Source organism: Equus asinus, chromosome 2 (genome assembly GCF_041296235.1).
Source record: "Equus asinus isolate D_3611 breed Donkey chromosome 2, EquAss-T2T_v2, whole genome shotgun sequence".
Lineage (NCBI taxonomy): Eukaryota > Metazoa > Chordata > Mammalia > Perissodactyla > Equidae > Equus > Equus asinus.
The window spans coordinates 59,044,124-59,067,730 of NC_091791.1; the positions used below are offsets into that span (position 1 = coordinate 59,044,124).

The following is a 23,607-nucleotide window of genomic DNA, read 5'->3' on the forward strand; positions in this document are numbered from 1 at the left end:
CGTGGGTATGTGACACAATTCTGGCCAAGGCAGTCAAAGGTGAGTGTGATAGAGGCTTCTGTGTAAAGTTCTGTTCCTTCTATGAGAGATACACTAGAAGAGGCCGTCTCTTCTTCTCTTGGGTATTGTCTTGGGATTTGCCAAGCCCAGCTGTCTTACAACCTGGAGGAGAGGTAGCCTGTAGGTAATATTGATACACTTACCATGAAGATGCCAAGTGGAAAAACCTTGGGTCTTGATAATGTCATTGAGCTGCTCACTTAACCAACCCTGGGCCTTCCCTGCCTCAGGTCTTCTTACGAAGAGGTAATAAATTAACCTTATTAATAGCTAATAAATTATACGAGATAGTTTGACTTTGCTGTTGTGTTTAAACCAATTTGATTGAGAGTAGTCTGTTTCTTGGTGGCTGAAAAACGTTCTAATGGATACGGTTTCTCAGTGGTCTTTCACCCTCTCCCTCAGGTTGATTAGATTGGAGATGGACTCTAGTTCCAGAGATGGGCCTTGATTTGTCTAAATCAGTCATTGTACTCCTACCCCCTTTGACTGTTCCAGAACCCCACTGAAGAACATGGGATTCAGAACATGACATTCCCCTAGCCGCAGAAATTGGTTCAGGAATGGATATCTGACCCAATCTGAACCAATGAAAGTTTGCTGCCTCCTTCTGAGAAGGTACTTTGCTCTCTCAGGAGAAAGTCAGGGGGGGTAGATATCCCCCCCGCAAGGTGAACAAGAAAGCATGTAGCTCTGATTGCCAATAGCTGCATTCTGCACCACAAGGGAAGCCAGCCTGAGGAGGAAGTTGACACTGTAGATGGCAGAGAAGAGGAATGGAGACAACCTGGGTCCCTGATAACATTGTTGAACCTCTGGATCAACCAATCCTCTGTGCTTACTGTTATATGAACCAACATGTCCCTTTTGTTTAAGCCAATTTGAGTCAGATTTCGCAGTGGCAACTAAAAGCATCCTGGATAATGACCTGATAATGACTTCCACATCCTACCAGTTACCAGGTGTGATATTATGATTTATAAGAAATATATATATATATTTGGTCATTCAGATTATCTATTTGGTCTTCATCTACAGCTCTTGGCTCACAGCATTTAAAACCCTTGGCATTTCCTGAGCCGTAAGGGCAATGGGAGCATCTTTTGTTATAATATTGGTCTCTTGTCCTCAGTTCCTGGAAAGCTTCAGAGCCATAAAGGTGAAATGAGTGTTTTGTTTATGTTAATGAAGGTGACTCTTGGATCCCACCCAAGGGTGGGGGCTGGTGGCCAGGAGATCAAAGGATTAGTACTTTGAGTCCCACTGCCTGATTTCTGGGGAGTGGAAGGGGGCTTGAGGTTGAATCAGTTGCCAATAGCCAATGACTCAGTCAATCATGACTACTTAATGAAGCCTCCATAAAACCCCAAAAAGAATAGCTTGTTGGCCCTTCTTTTTTGGAGAGCTTCCACACTGGGGGACCAGAAAAGTTCCATGTGCCACTGTGACAGGCCCCAAGCTCCCCAAGGAAAGGAGCTCCTTTGTTTGGGACCCTGCCCTATGTATCTCTTCATCTGGGTGTTGATTTGTATTATTTAATATCTTTTGTAACAAATCAGTAAATGGGTTTTCTTGAGCTCTGTGTGCCATTCTAGAAAATTAATCAAACCTGAGGAGAGGGTCATGGGAACGTCTGATTTATAGCCAGTTGGTCAGAAGTACAGGTAACAACCTGGACTTGCTCTTGGCATCCTGAGTTGGAGGGGCTTCTTGGAACCTCCGGTTTGTAGGCCAGAAGCACAGGTAATGAGTGGGCCTTGCACTGGCGTCTGAAGTGGAGGGCAGTCCTGTGGGACTGAGCCCTTTACCTGTGGGATCTGATTCAACTCTGTGTAGATAGTGTCAGAACTGAATTGAATTCTGGGACACCCTGCTGATGTCCAAGAACCGCTTGTTGGAGTGGGGAAACCTCCACACACACACAATGGAGTTGGATCCACGAACCCTTTGCACCAGGAGATATTGAATTGATCTCTCAAACATCTCTTGAATTTGTCACCTCTTCTCCATCCCTACCGCCTCAGCCAGTCCTGGGATTTCTCATGTGGATTCCTGCAAGTACCTCCTACCTCACTTGTCTCCAGCTCTGTCTCCCTCCAAGTCATTCTCTACCTGCTGCCAGTGTGAGCTTTAACGGATAAAGATCTGAATGCATCACTTCCCTGCTTCAAACCCTCTACCTGGTTGTCTCCAACTCAGTTTTTAAGACTTATTTCAAGTTTCTTATGGGAGCTCTTTTCTAACACCCCTCAGGCTGTCCCATTGCTTCTTCGGCCAACCACGAGGCCTCATCGAAGAAAGTACTATACCACAGTATGATGTTTTTCTTTTCCATCTCTGCGCACTGGACTGTGGGGATGTCCGTGTTCCCAGACTCCAAAGACACTACTTTTGTTGAGCACACATATGCTAGAATTATTTCGTCTGAACTGCTGCATACGCTTAAAAGTGGGGAGCTAACCAAGTAGGCAATTTGATATAGTGTCAAGAACACTGAACTGCAACCCACAAAGCCCTAAAGTTTGTTTTGATTTCACCACTTAGGAGCTGTGGGGACCTCAAGGAAATGCCTTGGGCTCCACGCATCTGTAAAGTGGGAATAAGAATGTGATGTCGGTGGTAATATAGTCTACTGTCTACCTTTTCTGAAGGGATGATTACTTCGCCTGGGAATTTTTCATTCACCGTAAAGACACAAAAAAAGGCAAACTACTAATGCAATAGAAAGTAAAATGTAAACATGAAGTCTTTTATAATGAGTTTATTTTTCATCACTTTTAGCATAGGTAAAAGAATTAGGTTCCAAAGACATGGACCAGAGGAGAATGAAGGAGGTGATCATGATCATTAGAGGTGACTTCAAAGGATCGCCAGACAGCATGACACAAAATGCACTCCCTTGGGGCAGTCAGAATACATGAATGTAGGTTATTCTGTCATAAACAACTTGGCTTTGGCTGTTCTAATCTCCCTGCAGAAAGGAAGACAGAGTGGGGTGGGGGGTGATTACTCCTCAAACACAGAGTGATTTACCACCACCACTGGCTCTGTGACAGATAAACTAATTTGCCCAAATCACGAAGCTTGGGTTTTTCCAGCCACACTCATTTGGTTGCTTGCACATGACAACAGCAGCATTTGTTGGTGATGGGAGTCGAAGGCCTGGGCGTTGCAGCTAGGGAGAGAGCACAAACAACTCAAGGCAGCACAGTACAGCAAGTTCGGCAGCTTTCATCCCCTGACCACAAGGCAGGAGAGTGGAAAGGTTGATTTCTTTCAGCCCATGGCTGCACGAAGGCTTGATGGGTCAAACTAAATTTACACCTTTTACTTAAACTGCTGGTATTCCTTCCATCTCAAATCTTTGGAAGTCACTGAATGTGATAGAAATGTGGTCTTCGGGCCAAAACAGCAGTCTGGAGCCTGTGGCTGGCTGGATTTATTTTTAGGATTAGAGGGGACCTCCCTTTAATTTAATTTAATTTAATTTTCTAACTTTTAGGATTAGAGGGGAGCCTCTTTCATTTATTCTGAACCTCAGTTTCCCAAATATAGGAAGGAGGATCCACAGCAGCTTGGGGGAGTGGCAAAACCCTGGGCTTCCTGGTCAGATGGACCAAGATGTGAGTCTCAGCTTTGGCACTTCCTAATTATATGATCTTCAGTAAGTTACTTAACTTCTTTGAGCCTTAGTTTGGGAATAATAATAAATACCTTCTTATTTCATTACTTCATTCATTCGACAGACATTTATTGAGTGCCTCTTCTGTACCAAGCAATGTTCTAGGTCTGAGTCCACAAAGATGAGTGAAATAGACATAGTTCCTGGCCTCCTGGAGCTTATGGTCTGTGGTGAGAAATAAATCACAGACACACAAAGCACTTACGACCGTGCCTGGCTTTTAACATTTAACATAAATGTTTTGAGTTGACCAGAAATGTAATTATTGACATTCAGTACCATTTGTTATGCGTTCTTTCCTTTTTCATTGATCCCTATCCTATCTCAGGGCCTTTGTACATGATATTCTCTCTGTCTGGCATGTTCTTTCCTCAGCTATTCCCATGGCTCCTTCTCTCACTTCATTCTTATCTGAACTCAAATGTCACCTCCTCAGAGAAGCCATTCCTAACCACCTATTAAATAGCCCTCCCGTGTCCATTATGTCTCAACAAAAATGCAAAAATCCTTTTTTTAAAATAGCCCTCTCACCTCTTTCACATTCTATCCACTTATCTTACTTTAAACCCATTCTTGATGGGTTTAAAAATTATCTGTCGGTGTTAAGTTTCTCTTAGATTTAAGGCAAATTTTTGTAGTAAAATTTCTACAATAATCATATTTTTAAAAGACAGACTTGAAAACACTTTACAATAGAAGATATAACAATGACCAATAAGCATATGAAAAGATGCCCAGCATCACCAGTGATCATTTTTAAGAGACTGATACTACTAAATGTTGGCAAGAACAACTGGAACTCTCTCATGAGAGCAAGAACACTGCTGATGGAATGCAAAATGGTACAGCAACTTTGGAAAATACTTGGGCACAGTTAAACTATACACTTAAACCATACAACCCAGTAAACGCACTCCTAGGTATTTACCCAAGAAAATTGAGAACGTATATACATATAAGGACTTGCATATGAACATTCATAGCAGCATTATTCATAATTCTAAATTTATAAAAACTGGTAACAACCCAAGAGTCTATCAACTGATGAATGGACAAACAAAATGTGATGTACTCATACAATAGAATACTACTCAGCAATAAAAAGGAACAAACTACTGATACATGCTACAACATGCACAAATCTCAAAAACATCATGCTAAGTGAAAGAAGCCATACTCAAGGGCTACACAGCCTATCGTTCCATGTGTATGACATTCTGAAATCAGACAGGTGGTTATCTGGGGCCAGGAGTGGGGAGAGGGGTGACTACAAATTGGCACAAGGGAATTTTGGGGGATGCTGGAAATATCTTGAGTGTGATGGTGATTATACAACTGTATATAATAGCTAAAACTCATTGAACTGTTCATGTAAGATGGGTGAATTTTATTGTAAATGAATTATTTCTTAATAAAGCTGTTACAAAATTTTTACACATATAGATATATATGCATAGAAAATGACTCTATGCTTATCTCTTGTGGTGGGATTTGGGTGCTTTTTATTTTCTTCTCTTTGCTTATCTAAATTGTGTAAAATTTCCACAGTGATTATAGAGTGCTTTTGTAGAGAGAGAAACCAACAATAAAATGCCATAAACATAAATAATTGGGTTATTCAACAAGGAATCTCTTGTTGAGCCAACATTGTTTGCTTGTAATGAGGCCCATTTGGGTCACCTCCTTCTCATCTGTCTTTTCTCAGTGGCACTTGGAAGGGGTGAGCTGAGGAAATGGATGCAAAAAGGTACAGAGCTTAATAGCAATGCTTTGTCCATCCAGCTCTCGGTTTGGCTCTCACCTTGATTTTTGAATGAATACACAGTAGACTAATGATAGGGGGGCTCTCATCCTACTTTGCCAACTCCATCTTCCATTCCAACCCAATCAACTCATGTGTCCTCCAGGCCCCAAGAGAAAGTCCTCATAGGGCTGGACGGATTGTGGTTTGTAGGGTCTAGGCTGGGCCCCTGCCTCCAGCTCACATTGGTCTGTTGAGTGCTGCGTGGTCTTGGAGAAGTCAAGAGGCCATTCATCAATGGAGACCCATGATTAGAACAACCGCCTCATGCTGCACATGGCGGGACAGGACACGGAGTTCCTCTAAGAGCCTCTCTGGGGTGCGGGTGCTCAGTGTCAACAAGCCCTTGGCTCTTTTCCCCATCACACATCCAATTCGTCTCCTAACTTTCTGCCTGTGAAAGGCAGTCACCTTAGGAGACCTGACCAGCCCGTAGGTGGAGGATGCCACATCAGGAGAAGTCTGCATTGCTTGCCATTGCACGCCTGGGGGTAGCCAGACAAGGTCTCTGACAGGGCCCAGGTGTCAGGACACAGAATTCTAGTGAGGATAATAAAGCTACACTTACAAAAAAGGTTCAAAAATACCCTATGGAGGGAGCTCACAGTTTTCTAGCCACTCTAGTCCAGAAGTAAAGCCCAGCAGAAGCTCAGAGCAGTTGGGGTGGGCACAGGGGAGTGAGACAAATCATAGCTTTCCTCAGAGCTTCTACTTCATTACCCATAAATGCTAGGTTGGGAGAAATCCCAGGTCCCCAAACTGGGGTCTCTGTCCTCAGGGTTCACAAAGGCACTATTTTCAGGAACTACTTCTAATATCTTAAAACTCCACACATTATTCACAATAGTCAAAAGGTGAAAACAACCCAAGTATCCATTGACTGATGAATGGGTAAACAAAATGTGATATGTGTGTGTATACACACACATATATAACAATGGAATATTCTTCAACCTTAAGAAGGAACAGAGTACTGCACATGCTGCCACATGGATGAACCTTGAAGACATTATGCTCAGTGAAAGAAGCCAGTCTCAAAAGGACAAATACTGCATGACTGTACTTGTATGAGGCACCTAGAGTAGTCAAATTCATACAACAGAAAGTAGAGTGGTGGGTGCCAGGGCCGCAGGGGCTGGGAGGGATGGGCAGTTATCGTTTAATGCATCCAGAGTTGCAGTTTGGGATGTTAAAAAAAATTCTGGAAACAGTTATAGCAATGGTTACACAATAATGTGAAAGCACTTAATGCCACTGAACCGTACACTTAAAGATGGCTACAACGGTAAATTTAATGTTGTGCACGTTTCACCACATACACAAAAAATGAACAGTCCACAGGTACCCACAAGGCCTCAACCCCTCACGAAAGCATCAAGTCATGCCTGTTACCACTCAGATCAAATCTCCGAATGGGCAGGCAGGACCTTTGATTGATCTTCAAAAAGAAATAAAAATAACAGCAGAATACATCAGTTATGACCTAGTGTAGTTTTTGTGGTAGGCACAGTCTTTCAGAGCATGGCATCTTCGGGGGAAATGAAACAAAGGGGCCTTGGTGGAAAGGTTGGCTTGAGTGAGTGCCCTGGTTTCTCCCTGCTGTGGAGGCTGTGATTTTGTGGTTGAGGCAGTCATGCTAAAGGAGAAACGCACCCAGAGGAGAGACCAGACTGTGTCTCTGGACAGATGCCACCCAGGCACAGGGACAAGCATTTGAGTTTGAGATGGCCTTTTCTCTGGCCTATTTTTAGAGCCTGGAGTCAGAGTTCTTCACAGTAAGCAGCTGGGAACTCTCTGTCCTACATGACACATAACACTGATACAGTACCAAAAATGGGGCCCACACATGCACTAGCTAATGAGGGACAGGATGGCACACCCTCTCTTGAGACCCTCATCCATCACCCCAGACCCCTGGATCGTGTGGAGTTGTGATGGATCCTGGCAGCCCGCTCAACACATGGGTTTATAGATACTGTGTGCAGCACAGCTCAGGAAGGATATTACAAGAATTAACACAATAGACTTCCATCTCCCGGACCAAGATCTTGAGGGTGAGGATTCTGGTTCACTATCAGGCAAAAAGCTTTCGCGAGAATTTCCCGCTCTCCTCCCCCTTATGCCCAATCCAGCTTCCTTGAAAGGCTGGATGCAGCGTGGAAAGGAACCATCAGAAGACAAATTCTAATTCAAACCTTTGCGGCCTGCGACCTTGGCCACTTTGAGCCTTTGTTACTTTGTGAAATGGCAACAACATCTCCTTCCACCTCATTTTATGAATCAAATGAGACAGTGTCTGGGGACATGCTTGGAGACAACATATTGTACAATTGCTTAAGAATTTTCTTCTGCCCCAACATCTAGTACATAATGTGGAGTAAACACGGTTAAGTCACTGTGTATCGATTGGATACAGTCAAAGCCTCAGAGTCACATTCGCTGCCCTGACCCCTGGAAATGTTCTTTTTTATTCACTAAAACTCTAGCAACACTTTGTCTTCCATAGAGATGAGGGGGAAATGTCCAGTTAACTGCAGGTTATTGGGGCCGTGCAAGGACCACCGAGTCAGTCCCATCTCCTTCCATCTCAGGAGCAGTCTCCTTTCTTCAAGCTCATGTAGGTGTGCTGAGTGAGAGCCAAGTACACAAGGGACTTCCTGATCCCCAACCCTTTTTAGGGTACATGAGTTATCTGTGTTGGAAAGGGGTTTAGTGTTTGTCCTCCATGAAGCCCCAAAGGGCACCACAGCTTCCCTTGGTCAACTTCTCCGCCCATTCCCCAGAGGCAGCAGGGAAAAAGAGGCCTTGGGGAAGGCTTTGTGCTTGCAGCTCTAGTGAGCAGCTACGTTTCCAAAGGCTGAAAGGGGGTACTGTGTTCTCCCTTTCTCCTGTCCATGAATAAATAAACCCACGCCTCCCTGTGGCCTTGCAGCTGCCTGTTGCATTATGAGTTCTTGTTGGGCCTGGGGGATGGCAGTGGGCCCTATGAGGAAAGGAGAGAGAACAGAGCTCACCCGGCCCTTCTCTGGGCTCAGACCGGGAGGGCAACACCTGGAGGGCAAGACTCCCGGGGGTTCATTCTGCAGCTGCTCAGACATGACGTCCTGATGTAGTACTTAGGAAGAGAATGGCCCTGGGCACCTCTTGGAACAAAGACAAACCTACGCAGAGCTGGCAGGAGGGGTGCACCATGTTCTTGTGGGAAGCGGTCAAGGAAGGTGGCTTCAGTAATACATAAGGGACTCCAGGACACCAACACAAAGCATCAAATGGACAGGCCAGCTTTTCTTTCTGCTTCTTCCCAGCTGCCTAATGAGGATTTACACATTTCACTGTGCTCCTCCTTAAGGGGTCCCTCTGGAGAAAGGTGAGATGGTAAAAACCAAACAGGCCCTGGAATCAGGCCCTGTGAGATTTCCAGCTGTGAGAGTGGGCTGGCCTCGTCTCCTCTCCAGGCCTCAGTTTCCCATCTGTAGAAGGGGGATAAAAAAGCCTATTCCCAAAGCATTGTGAGGATTCACGAGATGACGGTTGTGGCGCCCACCACACAGAAGGGTTTTGGGGAAACTTAGCTCCTCTTCCCTTGCCCTCCTTGGCCTCTATCTGAGGGGGAAGGTAGCAGAGATCACTAGCAGCGGCCCACTGCCTTGTATTCGAGAAACAGGCACTATGGTACTCTCTTCAAAACCACACTGGGCTGCTTTCAGGTCCAGGAATCACATGTCCAGTCGGCACCCTCAGGTTCAGGGCCCGTCCTCCGTGTACCACTCAAATGTCCCAGGCAGGGACGGTGAGGGGCAGATGGGAGCAGCTGGGATCCTCCCCGGCCATGCCATGGTGGGCCACCCGGCCATTGCGCAGCGGGAGGCGGCCAGGCCTGGGGGCCCCACTGCTCGGCCCCGACTCAGAGGGCAGGCCCGAGTCGCTGGGCGGCACCTCCACGAAGACCCGTGCGCGCACGAGCCGGCCCCGCCGCTCCGAGTAGGCCGCCCTATGGCTCCCCCAGGGCGGCGGGCAGAGCTGCGCGCGGAAGGCGGCCTGGAAACCGCGGCGGAAGTTCTCGTTGAAGTAGCCGTAGATGATGGGGTTGGCGCTGCTGTTGAAGAAGGCCAGCCAGTGCGCGAAGGGGAAGGCGTAGACGGTGACCAGATGCAGCTGCGGCTCGCTGAGGTGCCCGTAGTCGATGAGCAGCAGCAGCGCCCAGAGCGGCAGCCAGGACAGCGTGAAGAACAGCGCCACCATGACCAGCATGTGCACCACGCGCGCCCTGCGCCGGGCTCCGCGCGCGCCCTCCGCCGCCGCCCCGCCCGCCCGGCCCGGGCCCGAGGCCTGGAAGAGCTTGCGGGCGATGCGGGCGTACATGACCACGATGAGCGCGAGCGGCGCCAGGTAGATGTGCGAGAAAAGCACGGTGGTGTAGACCTTGCGCATGCCCTTCTCGGGCCAGGCCTCCCAGCACGAGTAGAGCGGGTAGGAGCGGTTGCGGGCGTCCACCATGAAGTGGTGCTCCTCGCGCGTGACGGTCAGCGTGACGGCCGAGGGGCACATGATGAGCAGGGCCAGGGCCCAGATGACCGCGATGGTGACCAGCGCCTCCCGCAGGGTCAGCTTCTCGCGGAAAGGGTGCACGATGCAGCGGAACCTGCGGCGAGGGATGAAAGAGAGGCGGGGAGGTCTGGGGGGGTCCCAGTCGTCCCCAAGTGAGAGCCAAGCCTGGCTGAGGGCTGGCGGGGTGTGGGCGCTTGACAGTCATCATCGCACCTCAGGCAGCGTCAAAAAACAGATCAGACGTTAATTAGGTTAGTTTGCAAGCAAATTGGTTTCTCACCTGGGAGGGAGTCAGCTGCCAAGGAACAAAGGCAAAAACAGGATGTACAAGAGAAGAGGGGAGGAGGGAACTGCAGGCGGGGAAACAATGAACCTGTCTGTGCACCTTGGGGGGTAAACTTGTAGCTAGCAAAGCGATCAGTCTGCACATTCTGTCCTCGAGTAGGCTGATTAGGTAAATGTACCAAAGAAAACAATGTTTAGCTGTTTATGGATTCTCCAGAAAACCTTGGAGGTTCAGATGTGGAGCCTATCTATGTAACAGGCACACCCAACTCCTTGTCCTCTTCCCAATATGGGCACTTCTTAGCTCCGCCCTTTCCAGAATCTAGTATCCTCATCCTAGTTCCACCTCTGCCCTTACCAAACCCAGTCTTTTGTGACCCAATGAAGTAGGCGGTTGGGGTGGTGGAACTGGGTTCCTGTCTCTGCAAGGCCACTAACTAGCTGGGTAGTTGGGGCAAGTCCCTCTGCTTCACTGATCTTCATTTGTTACCATTGTTGAATGATATGTGCGGTATGCAACCCCTCCCAGTGGTGTTTGCAGTATTCTTCAAGTTCCCATCTCCTCCAGAAAGCCTTCCTGGTGTGTCCCAGGATTCTCCTCCATCCATTTTGCGTGTAAGGAAGAAATAAAATAATATTAAGAGCTGACATTTGGACACTGTGCCAGATAGTGTGCATCAGCTCTACAATCAGAAGCTCACTGAAGCCTTCCAGCCACCCTGCAGGGTATTTACCGTTTTACAGATGAGACAACTTAGGCTCAGAGTGTGAAGTGACTTAGTGAAAGGGCTCCCTGGAGGGAGGAGGGGGAGAAAGACCATTTGCAGTCGGGTCTGTCTTTCATTGCTTGCAAAGCCTCCTTGGCCCCGGCTCCATCACATTAGCAGACTCATGCTTATCAGAGAATCTGATGGAATCTGGAGCTGAAAGACCAGGAGTAGCTGGAGACAGGGTGGCGATGGCGGGTCAGGAGGGCCTGGATGGCCAGGAAGCAGCTGCAAGGCTGTGGAGGTGGAGTGGAGGGGCAGGGACACACCCCTCCTCCCCAGCTGTGCTGAGGCCACTGTGAAGCCGAAGCTGGCTCACCTGGCTCAGACTCATGGATGGCAGGATTTCTGCTGCTCAGGAAATAAATGATGAGGATCCAGGCTGCCCCAGGGAGAGAAGCCCGAGGCGTCCCAGCCTACATACCGATCTACAATGTCCTCTGGGAAGCATAGGACGTCCTGACCTGATCTGACCTGATTTGTATCCAAAGTTAGAGGACCACCCGATAACCAGATGCCACCTGCACTGATACCATTTTAATGACTTTTTAAATGATTTTTCCTTTGTCTAGTAAAAAATAACTCACATACCTATAACTTATAAATTTAGCCCTGCCCTCAACCCATTGCAGCCCTTCACTGCCCATGGGCCCTGTCCCCTGGAATCCCTATTAAATCTCCTTAGAAGCTGTCTCTGGGCTTTCTGGAAGGAGGTGATGGTGTCCTCTGCAGGTCTTCCAAGTCTAGAGGGCAGCCAGACCCACAATCCTTCCCTGTACGGCTCAGAATCCAGCCCCACCCACTGCTGAGCAGCCTCGGCCTTCCAGCCAGCCCAGCATTGAAGGCAGTGGCTCTTCTCCAGGCTGGGCCCCCAGTTGGCCTGCGATAACCTAGTCGGGAAGCCTCTCACCTTTCCACAGCAATGGCCACCAGTGTGAAAACAGAAGCCGACACGGACATGCCCTGCACCAAGCCGCTCATCTTGCACGTGGCGTTGTCGAAGGGCCACCCTGCAATGACAGAGGCCACCATAGAGTAAGAGAAGTCTTACTCACAAAGAGCCAGGGGCCTCGGACCATCTAAGCCCGTCCCCTCTGTGGCTTGGATCTTTCTTCTGTACTGCCAGTTAGTCATACGTCTCGGGTTACACACTTCTAGGAATAAGGAACTGACCAGCCCATACCACTGTGGACAGTTCTATTAGAGAGACAATTTTTATATTGACCAGCGATTTCTCTCCATGAGCTTTGGATCCACCCAGGCCTGCCTGGCTTTCTGCTCCCATGGCCCTGCCCCGGGTTCTAGGCCAGTGGTTCTCAACACTGGCTCCTCTCTAGAATTGACTGAGAACTTTGAAAGAATGAGCATCCAGGCCCAGACTGGACCATTTACAATCAGAATCTCTGGGGGTGGGACCGAGACATCAGTATTTTAAAAATCTACCCAGAGGATTGGAGTGGTAGCCAAAGGTGAGAACCACGAGGACAAATCAATCCTGACTCCCAGGTTCGGGGTGATAGAAGCAGCTTCATCTTCTCTTACCAATATTCTCACTCTGATCCCCAGGCTTCTGCTCTGTCAGGAGACCTGGGCCCCACCTGCCCTCAGGTTTGGTGACCAGATCCACATCCTGGTTCCTGAGGCCGTGTGTTGGTAACTGCCTGGCGTCTCTGCCCCCTCTGCCTGGTACCCCACCTTATTCTTGTCTACTGTGCCCAGAGACAAGAGTCCTCTCCCAAGGCTGGGGCCCTCCTTTCACCAGCTGTCTTTCCTGAGTTGACGTGCTGCCTGCACGTGGACTGAGTACCAGACGCTGTCTCAGTCAACCCTCACAACAACCCTATTATTATCGTCTCCTTTTTACAGATGAGAAAACTGAGGGGGAGATTAATTAATTTACAGTCTCTTTGCCTGCTACGGATTAGCAGTGAGAGTTTGGTCCGGGTGCTGGGAGTTTAAATGTCGTGGAGAGTCAGCATCGCTGTAGAGAGCAGGTTGGTTCTCTGTTGGAAAACTGGGTATGTGCAAACTCCCTGGCCCAGCAATTCCTCTCCTGAGTTCCTATCCTGCAGACATTCCCCGTTGTCCGTAAACATGTTCGCAGCAATGTTTTTTATAGTGATGGAGACTCGGAGGCAGTGGTGTGCTGGTAAATCAACTCTCAAAAAAGAAAACAAAAGGTTCTGGTTTGCAGCATTTGCCAATTCCTGTGGTGTAAAATCTCCCTACATAGCAAAGTTCATACTATCAACATGATGTCACTGAACACAGACAAGCTGGCTCCAGTACACCACTAGGTAGAGGCCACCTGGGGGCCCATCCCTGGGAGGTCAGAGGGAAGATGTGGTAGACACACACCGTGGCCTACCAGGCAGCAGTTGGAAGCAAGAGGTTAGATGCACCCATGGCAACGCCAATAGAAGGCTTAGCGAATAAAGTAAGAAATAGAATGAGATCTGTAACACAAAACCACTCAATTAAGTTAACAATACATCCACAAAAATAACCAGGAAAATCTTGACAAAGAAAAATGACAAGGGGAACCAGCCCCTACCAGACATTAGAAAATACTATTAAACGTCTATAATTAAAACAGTGTGGTGTTGGTGCATGAATAGACCAGCAAGCAGGCCAGCAGAATAGGAGAGAAAGCCCGGCAACAGACTCAAGTAGAGTAGAAGTTCAGTATGTGATAAAGAGGGCATCTGAAAGCATGTGCAAAGACTGACATTTTAATAAATGGTGCTGGGTCAACTGGGTAGCCATTCGGAAAAAGATCAAACTAGATCCATATCTCACTCCATACTCAAGAATAATTCCCAAGTGGATTAGGGGTATAACTGCAGAATATTAAACTGTACAAGTACTAGAGAAAAAACCCATAGGCGAATTCTTCTTTAATCTATGTGTAGAGAAAGGCTTTCTAATTATGTTTTAAAATCCAGAGGCAATAAAAGAAAAGATTGATAAATTTGACTACATCATCAAAATTTTTAATTTTATAGCAAAAATTTGTGTAAATAAAGTCAAAAGAGAATTGGCAAACTGGGAGAAAATATTTGCAACATATGCCACAAAGTGGTACTACTCTTAATATGTAAAGAACCCTTAAAAATTGAGGGACAGAGGACTAAAAACCTTATGGAAAAATGTGAAAAAGTTTCACAATTCACATGAAAGATTTAAAAATTGTCCTTAAACATATGAAAACAGTTCGAATCTCACTCATAATTAGCAAAATGCAAAAGCCCACAGCAAGGCCATGGAGACAGGGGAGCTCGAATTGCCGGTGGGAATGCAAACTGATACAGCTCCATGGAGGGGAGCCAGGCGATGCCTACTTCGTGCACGTAGCTCTTGATTGGGCAATCTCACTCTGGTGATCCACCCTGGAGGTATACCTCCAATATGCAAATACATATGCACAAGCTATTCATGGTAGCATTGTTTGTAATTGCAAAATATCTAAACAACCTACATTCCCATATACACGAGTGGTTGAATAAACTACAGCACATGCACACAATGGAGTATTATACAGCTGTAGAAAAGAATGAAGCCCTCTATGACTGATATGGAGTGATTTCCAGGATATATCACTAAGCGCAAAAAGCAAAGTACAAAGAGTGTCTATAGTATATTACCCTTCATGTAAGAAAGAAGGGGATATAGGAAAATATACACTTATCCACTTGGGTAAAGGAAGCACAAGAAGGATAAATCCGAAAATAATGAGACTGGCTAACTGTAGAGGGAAGCGTAGGAATGGGGTGAAATAATGGAGGGCAGGGGGAATCGCTATGACAGAGGAGTGACACTTCTCTGAGTGTATCTTTTGTTATGACTCTGACTCTTTAAAACCATGGCAGTGTTTCACATACTCAAAAAAGAAAGAAATTAATTTATCAGGGCATAAGGAAACCCAAAGTGGAAGACAAACAATAACAAATAAACCTAAATGTATTACAAGTGAATAATAACCCCAGTGAAGGGGCATGGGGAAACAAGAAACTAACCTAAGTCACTTGGGAAAACAGCATACGGACTCTCTATTTAAGAACTGGACACAGATACTGTACTCTCATTAAGAAATTTGCTTCTGGGGCCAGCCCGGTAGCACAGTGGTTAAGTTCACATGTTCCGTGTTAGTGGCCCGGGGTTCGCCGGTTCAGATCCCGGGTGCGGACATGGCACTGCCTGGCAAGCCATGCTGTGGTAGGTGTCCCACGTATAAAGTAGAGGAAGATGGGCATGGATGTTAGCTCAGGGCCGGTCTTTCTCAGCAAAACGAGGAAGATTGGCAGCAGATGTTAGCTCAGGGCTAATCTTCCTCAAAAACAAACAAAAACAAAAAAAAGAAATTTGTCTCTCACAGAGGTATGGGTTAGCAATACTAAAACTACCTTATGTGTATACTAAGACTGAACAAATAAGTAAATATGTTGTGGATAAATAGAGCTAGATTTCTCACTGTCAGAGAAAGAAGCTACAAATGAGGAAAAGAAGGAAGTTAAAATGAATCCTGTGATGTTGGACTGGAAGCAGAGGTATTGTGATTTGTACGTACAGAGGGAGAGATAAAGAAATAAAGGTGTGTATTTTAAGTGTGTGTGTTAGCATGCATGTATTTCCTAGCTCTGTCCCTTCTACCAAATCCCTGCTAAATGGCCAGCTAGTCCCTGCTTAGACACTCAGTGACAGGTAGCTCGCTGCCTGAAAGACAAGACTCTTTTGTTGGAGAATAGCTCAAATAAGTGGATTTTTAGGTCCTCATTCAGAGGAAACCTGTCTCCCTACCATTTCTTCCCACTGGCTCTAGTTCTGCACACGGGAGCTACCTGTGAGAGTGAGGCTGAATGGTGTAGTGGTAAGAAATAGGCATGTGAGAATGTGGGACTTGACGGTTAGCTGTGTGACTACAGAACGGTCCCTTAACCACTCTGAGCCACAATTTCCTCATCCATTAAGTGGGGATGATAATAACACATACTTTATTGGATTGTTGTGAGGATTAATTAAGATAATGCAGGCAGAGTACATCACACAATGCCTAGCACAAAGAAAATAATTAATTTATTGTTTCTATTATTTCTGGTCTAATTACTCAGCCACAAGACGGTCTTGAGAGTTTGAGACCATAGCATTTTGGCCAAGAGACAGGGCAACAACGCTTTCAGGGGTGAGGGGTACTCCTACTGCCTCCACTGCCTTCACTCACCAGTGATGAGGTTGTCCACAAGGGTGGTGGGCATGCAGAAGATGCCCACCAGCAGGTCACTGACGGCCAGGTTGAGGATAAACATGTTGGTGACGGTGCGCATGTGCCGGTTCTTGAGCACGATGAAGCAGACCAGAGCATTGCCCACCATGCAGAGGAGGAAGATGAGCACGTAGGCCACAATGAACATGGCTGCCACTGGTGAGGAGTGCTGGTAGTAGGAGGAGAAGGTGAGGTTTGCCGCCGGGGTCGCCTCGGCGTTACTCCCATTCTGGCTTGGGAGCCAGCGGCTGTTGGGAGGCTGGGCTTGCTTCCCTAGGAGCAAAGGAGCATATGGGTCAGGATCCTGGGCAAAGAAGAGATGACTGACTTCTCACTACTGGTGAGACCCTTCTGTGCTCCACACCCTGCCCTGCCCTAGTACCCAGACCTTGTGCTCTACTCCAGTCGCAACTGGATGCACTGATCCATGACTTGCAACCCACAACCACTCAAACCCTGATTTCACACCTCCCACCTGGTCCTGTCCACAACTCGTTCCCCAGTGTCAGCTATTATCCATTTGCACACAATCCCCTCTCTGCCCCAGAGGCTGACCTCCAAGGACTACCTCACCTAGGTTCCCTTGCCCTCCAGTTTTTGACAGGGCTCAGCCAATGGGAGGCACTGAAGGAGACTGAAGGACTGGAGGAAAGAGAGGTCAGGGTATTCAGCTCCAGACTCTCTCCCTGCCTGGCCAGTTCTGCCTGTAGGGCTGTCTTTATGGGCGCAGCTCCCGTCAGGTGACTCCTCTTCTGTGGCTCTAGCTTTGGGCCACATTGACACTGTTTCCTCTCTGCAGTCCCTGGGTTCTTCACCATCCCTTGCTGGTTCTCTTACCCCAACCCCAACTCCCCTGTAAAGTCCCTCCACTAACTCTTTGCAGTTAAACTCTTTCTGAATGCACCACTCATTTTCTTCTGGGACCCTGACTATTACACCCTTAAAATCTTTGATGTCGCTCCTCATCATTTCCACAGAACTTTAGTTGGGAAAAGCAAGAAGGCAGTAGAGGAAGGAAGATTGAAAGGGGATTGTGACCCAGGGCTAAGGAGCAAAGGCATACATTCAAGTCACCAGAAAGCCATTCCAAGGCAAGGCTAGCACCCATCCTTCACCTCCCCGCAGGTGGTGATCAGCTGCTTCATTTGGACAGCATTTCACAAAGCACTTCCATACCTATTATTTTATCTAACCCTCCCAGCTAAGTATTAGCCCCATTCAAAAACCGAGAACTGGGATCAGAGGGGTTCCGTGACTGGCTCAAGGTAGCAGAGGAGTATGAGGCAGAGTTGGCCCTGCTCTGTGTGTCTCTGAATCAGTCCGGGGCTTTATTGTGTGTTTCTCCAGCCTCGTTTGGAAGTGTCCCACCACAGCTCCTCTGGGAAGTCATTAGGTGTGGTGACTCACAGTGTTGTCTTGTAAACGCTCCTCTCGCCTTCCTGTGGGACCAACTGTGGCCTGTTCCAGGGGATGAACAGTCTTTGGGGAGTTTTCTGTTGCATCCCAAGCTCAGCCACTGGCCTGGAGGCCTGTCGGAGGCTTGGGACCTGGAGGCTAGGGAGACCCTGGGGGGAGCAAGGGCTAATAAGCTGGCGCTACAGGGACCGCAGGGACCAGCAGGTGCAGCAGGGGCACTCGGGTGGGGGTGGAGGGCCTGCTTGTGGAGGTGGAGAAGCTGGAAGCTTCTGGCATGCAGCAAGAGGAGGACATGACACTCCCCTTCTTAGGCCCCCTAGGAGCACCCAATTTATCCAAACGTCTTTATTTTAATACAGAAAATGTCAAACGTAGAAGAGAGAATGTTTTAGTGAACATATACAAGAGTATATAGTTTAATGAACTATTACAAGAGAGAACTCCCACATGTCTATCATCCACTTTCAACAATTATCAGCTCAAGGCTAACCATGTCTCACCCATTCCCCCACCTCTCTTTGGATTATTTTGAAATGAATATTACATCACTTCCTTTCATGCATAAATAGTTCAGTTTGTATCTCTAAAAAAAAATCAAACCCCATAACCATAGTATCATTATCATAACAAAATTAACAATTATGTAATAATACTATCAAGTATCCAGCAACTAGCATTCAAAATTCCCTGATTGTTACATAATTTTTTAAATAATTGGTTTGTTTGAGTGACGATCCAAATAAGATTTCTGTTTCTATTATCTATTATTATGCTGCAAACTACCCCAAAATTTAGTGGTGTGGCACTGTGGCTTGGCAGTCTGGGTGGCCCTTCTGCAGGTCTCTCTTTGGATCACTCATGCAGCTGTGGTCATCTGATGGCTCGACTGGGACTGGAAGGTTCAATACGACCTCCCTCACATGGCTGGTGGTTAGTGCTGCCCTGTGTTAGTTCTCTCAACACCTCTCCTCCTCCAGGAGAATAGACTGGGCTTCTGCACAGCTTATTGGTCTCAGGAGGCCAAGACAACAAGAGAAGAAGCTACAGGCTTCTTAAGATCTCGGCTGCAGAATTTTCGCATCATCACTTCTGCCACATTCTGTTGGCCAAGGCAAGTCACAAAGTCGGCCCAGATTCAAGCCAGAGTAGAAACAGTCTCCTCCTCTTCACGGGAGGAGTGGCAACGTTACACTGCAGAAGAGTGGTGGACCCAGGGAATCACGATTCGTGCAGGTCTGTCATTGTAAAATCTACCACCACCTCCACATTGAGTTTGGCTTGTGGAAACCAATAAACAGAAACCCATTAAAATGGATTCAGGAGGCCACAAAAGGGAGCTCTGACACCCTGCAATGATTTCAGAGCCCAAGAGGAAGAAGAAAGACTTCCTCTTCTTGCCCAGCAACAGCTCGGCCAATGAGAGACTGTCACGACTCAGCCACTGAAAAGCCACTGCACTTGGAATTCCCAGTCTCCTCCAACGATTCTGTCTACAATAGTCCTCCCACTTCCTCTTCCTCTCTTTAAAAGAGTTTTTCCTCTTTTTGCTCCTGGGGAAGTGGATGTGGCTTGCCATGCCTGCAGACCCCGAACTGCAATATTTTGGTGATCCAAAAATTTGGTAAACCCATTTTTTCTGGAGAAATAACTGGCTGTCTATTTGATTAAGGTCAATATTTTGATCGCTGTCTATTTGATGGTCAATTTCTCATGGGGGATCCAGAAAAGACCCCCAACGACTCCAAGACTGGTGAGCAAACAGGTGTGGTACCCACAACAGAGCCCACTGAGCTGGCTGCTTTTCTCACTGACCCTGGAGTTGGAGGGTGAGTCTTCCTCCTGGATCTGAGCTTCTGCCCTCTTTGTGTCGGAGGCTCTCCAGGTACTCGAGATCTACTTTCAGACTTCATCCTGAGCCCAGCCCTGTGGCCTAGTGGTTCAGTTCGGCACGCTTCACTTCAGTGGCGTGGATTCAGTTCCTGGGTGTGGACCTAAACCACTCGTCTGTTAGTGGCCATGCTGTGGCGGTGACCCATATACAAAACAGAGGAAGACTGGCACAGATGTTAGCTCAGGGACAATCTTCTTCAAGCAAAAAGAGGAAGATTGGCAACAGATGTTAGTTTATGGCAAAACTTCCTCAGGAAAAAAAAAAAAAGTCTTCCTCTTTTTCTGGTTAAAGCCTTGTTTGTCCGTGAGTACTCACTCGCGTGGCACTTCGTCCTGACTCTTTGATTCAGGCTGTTCCTTCGAACTGCACTAATCTTCGGTCCAATTTCTTTTGGAACTGGACTGTTTCCACTGAAACTGGTTAGCCTTGGGTCCGACTTTTGGACTGTTGATTGGAACTGTGCCATCAAGACTTTGGCCTGACTCTCTTGGGAGCGGACTGTCCCTTGGAACTGTATTGATCAATCTTCGGTCCAATTCCCTTGGGAACTGGTTCTTTGGAACCGTGTTGATCCAACCCTCAGTCCACCTTCATGAACTCGGCATGTTCCACTGGGACAGGCTGGGAGTAAGCCTGCAGGCTGCTTGAGCTGCTCAAGCTGTTTAAGCTGTTAGAGCTGTTTAAGCTGTTTGAGAATTATTCCTTTGCTCTAGAGAAAAACCCCTAAGAAATGAGATCCTAGTTATCTAACTATTTTGAGGGTGCCCCCGACAGAGACCCCGGATGATTTGATGTTTAAAAACTGCTGTCATTCCTCATGTACATTTCTAATTTAAATGGACCAATTTATTTAAAAGTAATTTAGGATACCGATGGCCATTATGGGGAACTTTTGAACTGCCCAAACTTCCTTTTCTTAAAACTGAATTGGACAGCACTAGCTCTGTAATTTCCAAACGGAATGGAACGCCTGTTTTGATTGGCATGCTAAGGCTTCCAAACGTCACCAGGAGTCTAAAATTGCCTCTTTAAAAAAATAAAATTTAAAGATTAACTGAGGGGAACAATTAAAGTGGTTTCGGAAGCCTCCTGGTCCTCTGCCCCGGCGCCTGGTACTCAGGCCCCGCCTCTGTGCAGGCTTCCTCTTCCGCTCCTGTAAGGCCTACCTCTCCCTGCACCCTCACTCTCACCCACGCCCCTCTTCCCCAAACCTTTGCCGACTTGCTCTGCGTCTGAACCTATCAGAGAACCTGTCCCTTTAAAATTAAGCCTTCTGGGGATCAAAAACTAAACCTTTCTTTTTTTTTGATTTTTTATTCTTTTTTTTAATTGCCGTAACAATGGTTTATAACATATAAATTTCAGGTGTACACTGTTATATATTTTGTTTTCTGTGTAGACTACATCATGTTCACCACCCGAAGGCTAATCACAACCCATCCCCACACACATGTGCCTAACCTGCCTTTCAACCTCCTCCCTCCCCCTTCCCCTCTCCTAACCACCAGTCCATAAGCCTTTAATTTCTTATATTCCCTGGACCAAAGCTGAACTGTGAGCCATAGCCAAAGATTTTCCCAAAATAATCAAAGATCTTCACAGATTTGCTGAGGAATTTAACAGAGTCATTCAAACTTATCAACCCGGTTTCTCTGACTTCTATCAGCTCATTCATATGCTTCCGGTGAAGGACAGGCCCAGCAGTGGATGAAAACCGCTAGTTGGGAAAATCCTGCAAGGTCTCTAGAGTTACAACCAGGTGACCAGCCCACTGACGTTGTGTGGTGAGGCTCAGGCAATCGCAGGTGACTTCATCCGGCAGTTCCCGGGGCTTCCCCACACCTGCTGATTGGAACAAAGTTCAGGCTTGTGCACAAAACCCCATGAACCCATCCATGGCTCCCACAGTTGACTCCAGATTGTTTTTAAGAAAATTCTGCCCTTCCTTCAGATCTTGATTCCACCCGGGGAGCTTTTAACTCTATGTTTATTAATGGTCTGAACAGGACCTTTCCTTCCAGTAAAAAGGACCAGGATGGAATAGGAAACTGTGCCCACCCAGATTTTGTTAATCTGGCAAACCAGCTCTCTCGCACTCTAGATGAGTCACCTAAAACAAAGACCACTAAAATTCTTTTTTTTTTTATTGAGTTATTGATAGGTTACAATCTTGTGAAATTTCAGTTGTACATTAATGTTTGTCAGTCATGTTGTAGGTGCACCACTTCACCCTTTGTGCCCACCCCCACCCCACCTTTCCCCTGGTATCCACTAAACTGTTCTTGGTCCATACTTTTAAATTCCTCATATGAGTGGAGTCATACACAGATTATCTTTCTCTCGCTGGCTTATTTCACTTAACATAATTCTCTCAAGGTCCATCCATGTTATTGCAAATGGAATGATTTTGTTCTGTTTTGCAGCTGAGTAGTATTCCAATGTATATATGTACCACATCTTCTTTATCCATTCGTCTGTTGATGGGCACTTAGGTTGCTTCCACGTCTTGGCTATTGTAAACAGTGCTGCAATAAACATTGGGGTGCACAGGACTTTTGGGATTGCTGACTTCAGGCTCTTTGGATAAATACCCAGTAGTGGGATGGCTGGATTGTATGGTAGTTCTATTTTTAATTTTTTGAGGAATCTCCATACTGTTTTCCATAGTGGCTGCACCAGTTTGCATTCCCACCAGCAGTGTATGAGGGTTCCTTTTTCTCCACAAGCTGTCCAACATTTGTTGCTATTAGTTTTAGATATTTTTGTCATTCTAACGGGTGTAAGGTGATATCTTAGTGTAGTTTTGATTTGCATTTCCCTGATGATCAGCAATGATGAGCATCTTTTCATGTGCCTATTGGCCATCCGTATATCTTCTTTGGAGAAATGTCTGTTCATGTCTCCAGCCCATTTTTTGATTGGGTTGTTTGATGTTTTGTTGTTGAATTGTGAGAGTTCTTTATATATTATGGATATTAAGCCTTTGTCAGATATATGACTTGCAAATATTTTTTCCCAGTTAGTGGGTTGTTTTTTTGTTTCAATCCTGTTTCCATTTGCCTTGAAGAAGCTCTTTAATCTGATGAAGTCCCATTTGTTTATTCTTTCTATTGTTTCCCTTCTCTGAGAAGGCATGGTGTCCTTTTAATACTGATGTCAAAGAGTGTACTGCCTACATTTTCTTCCAGAAGCCTTATGGTTTCAGGTCTCACCTTTAGGTCTTTGATCCATTTTGAGTTTATTTTGGTGAATGGTGAAAAAGAATGGTCAATTTTCATTCTTTTACATGTGGCTTTCCAGTTTTCCCAGCACCATTTGTTGAAAAGACTTTCTTTTCTCCATTGTATGCCCTCAGCTCCTTTGTCAAAGATAAGCTGTCCATAGATGTGTGGTTTTATTTCTGGGCTTTCAATTCTGTTCCATTGATCTGTGCACCTGTTTTTGTACCAGTACCATGCTGTTTTGATTACTGTAGCTTTGTAGTATGTTTTGAAGTCAGGGATTGTGATGCCTCCCGTTTTGTTCTTTTTTCTCAGGATTGCTTTAGAAATTCGGGGCCCTTTTGTTGCCCCATATGAGTTTTAGGATTCTTTGTTCTAATTCTGTAAAGAATGTCATTGGGATTCTGATTGGGATGGCGTTGAATCTGTAGATTGCTTTAGGTAGAACGGACATTTTAACTATGTTTATTCTTCCAATCCATGTACATGGAATGTCTTTCCATCTCCTTATGTCGTCATCCAATTCTCTGAGAAAGGCCTTGTAATTTTCATTATATAGGTCCTTCACTTCCTTAGTTAAATTTACCCCAAGGTATTTTATTCTTTTTGTTGTGATTGTGAATGGTATTGTATTCTTGAGTTCTTTTTCTGTTGGTTCATTACTGGAGTATAGAAA

At 46.3% G+C, this 23,607-nt stretch overlaps 1 protein-coding gene across 1 annotated transcript in view; it reads right to left on the reverse strand.

Moving 5' to 3' along the window:
* Positions 1–1,274: 1,274 nt before the first annotated feature.
* Positions 1,275–23,607, reverse strand: part of NPFFR1 (neuropeptide FF receptor 1) — a 44,415-nt gene continuing 22,082 nt past the window's right edge. The window contains exons 2-4 of the mRNA XM_070519351.1: positions 16,362–16,707; positions 12,054–12,153; positions 1,275–10,185 (exon numbers count right to left, since the gene is read on the reverse strand). Of these exons, the coding sequence (XP_070375452.1) occupies positions 9,312–10,185; positions 12,054–12,153; positions 16,362–16,707 (1,320 nt within the window). The 3' untranslated portion in view covers positions 1,275–9,311. The remainder of the gene's footprint in view (positions 10,186–12,053; positions 12,154–16,361; positions 16,708–23,607) is intronic.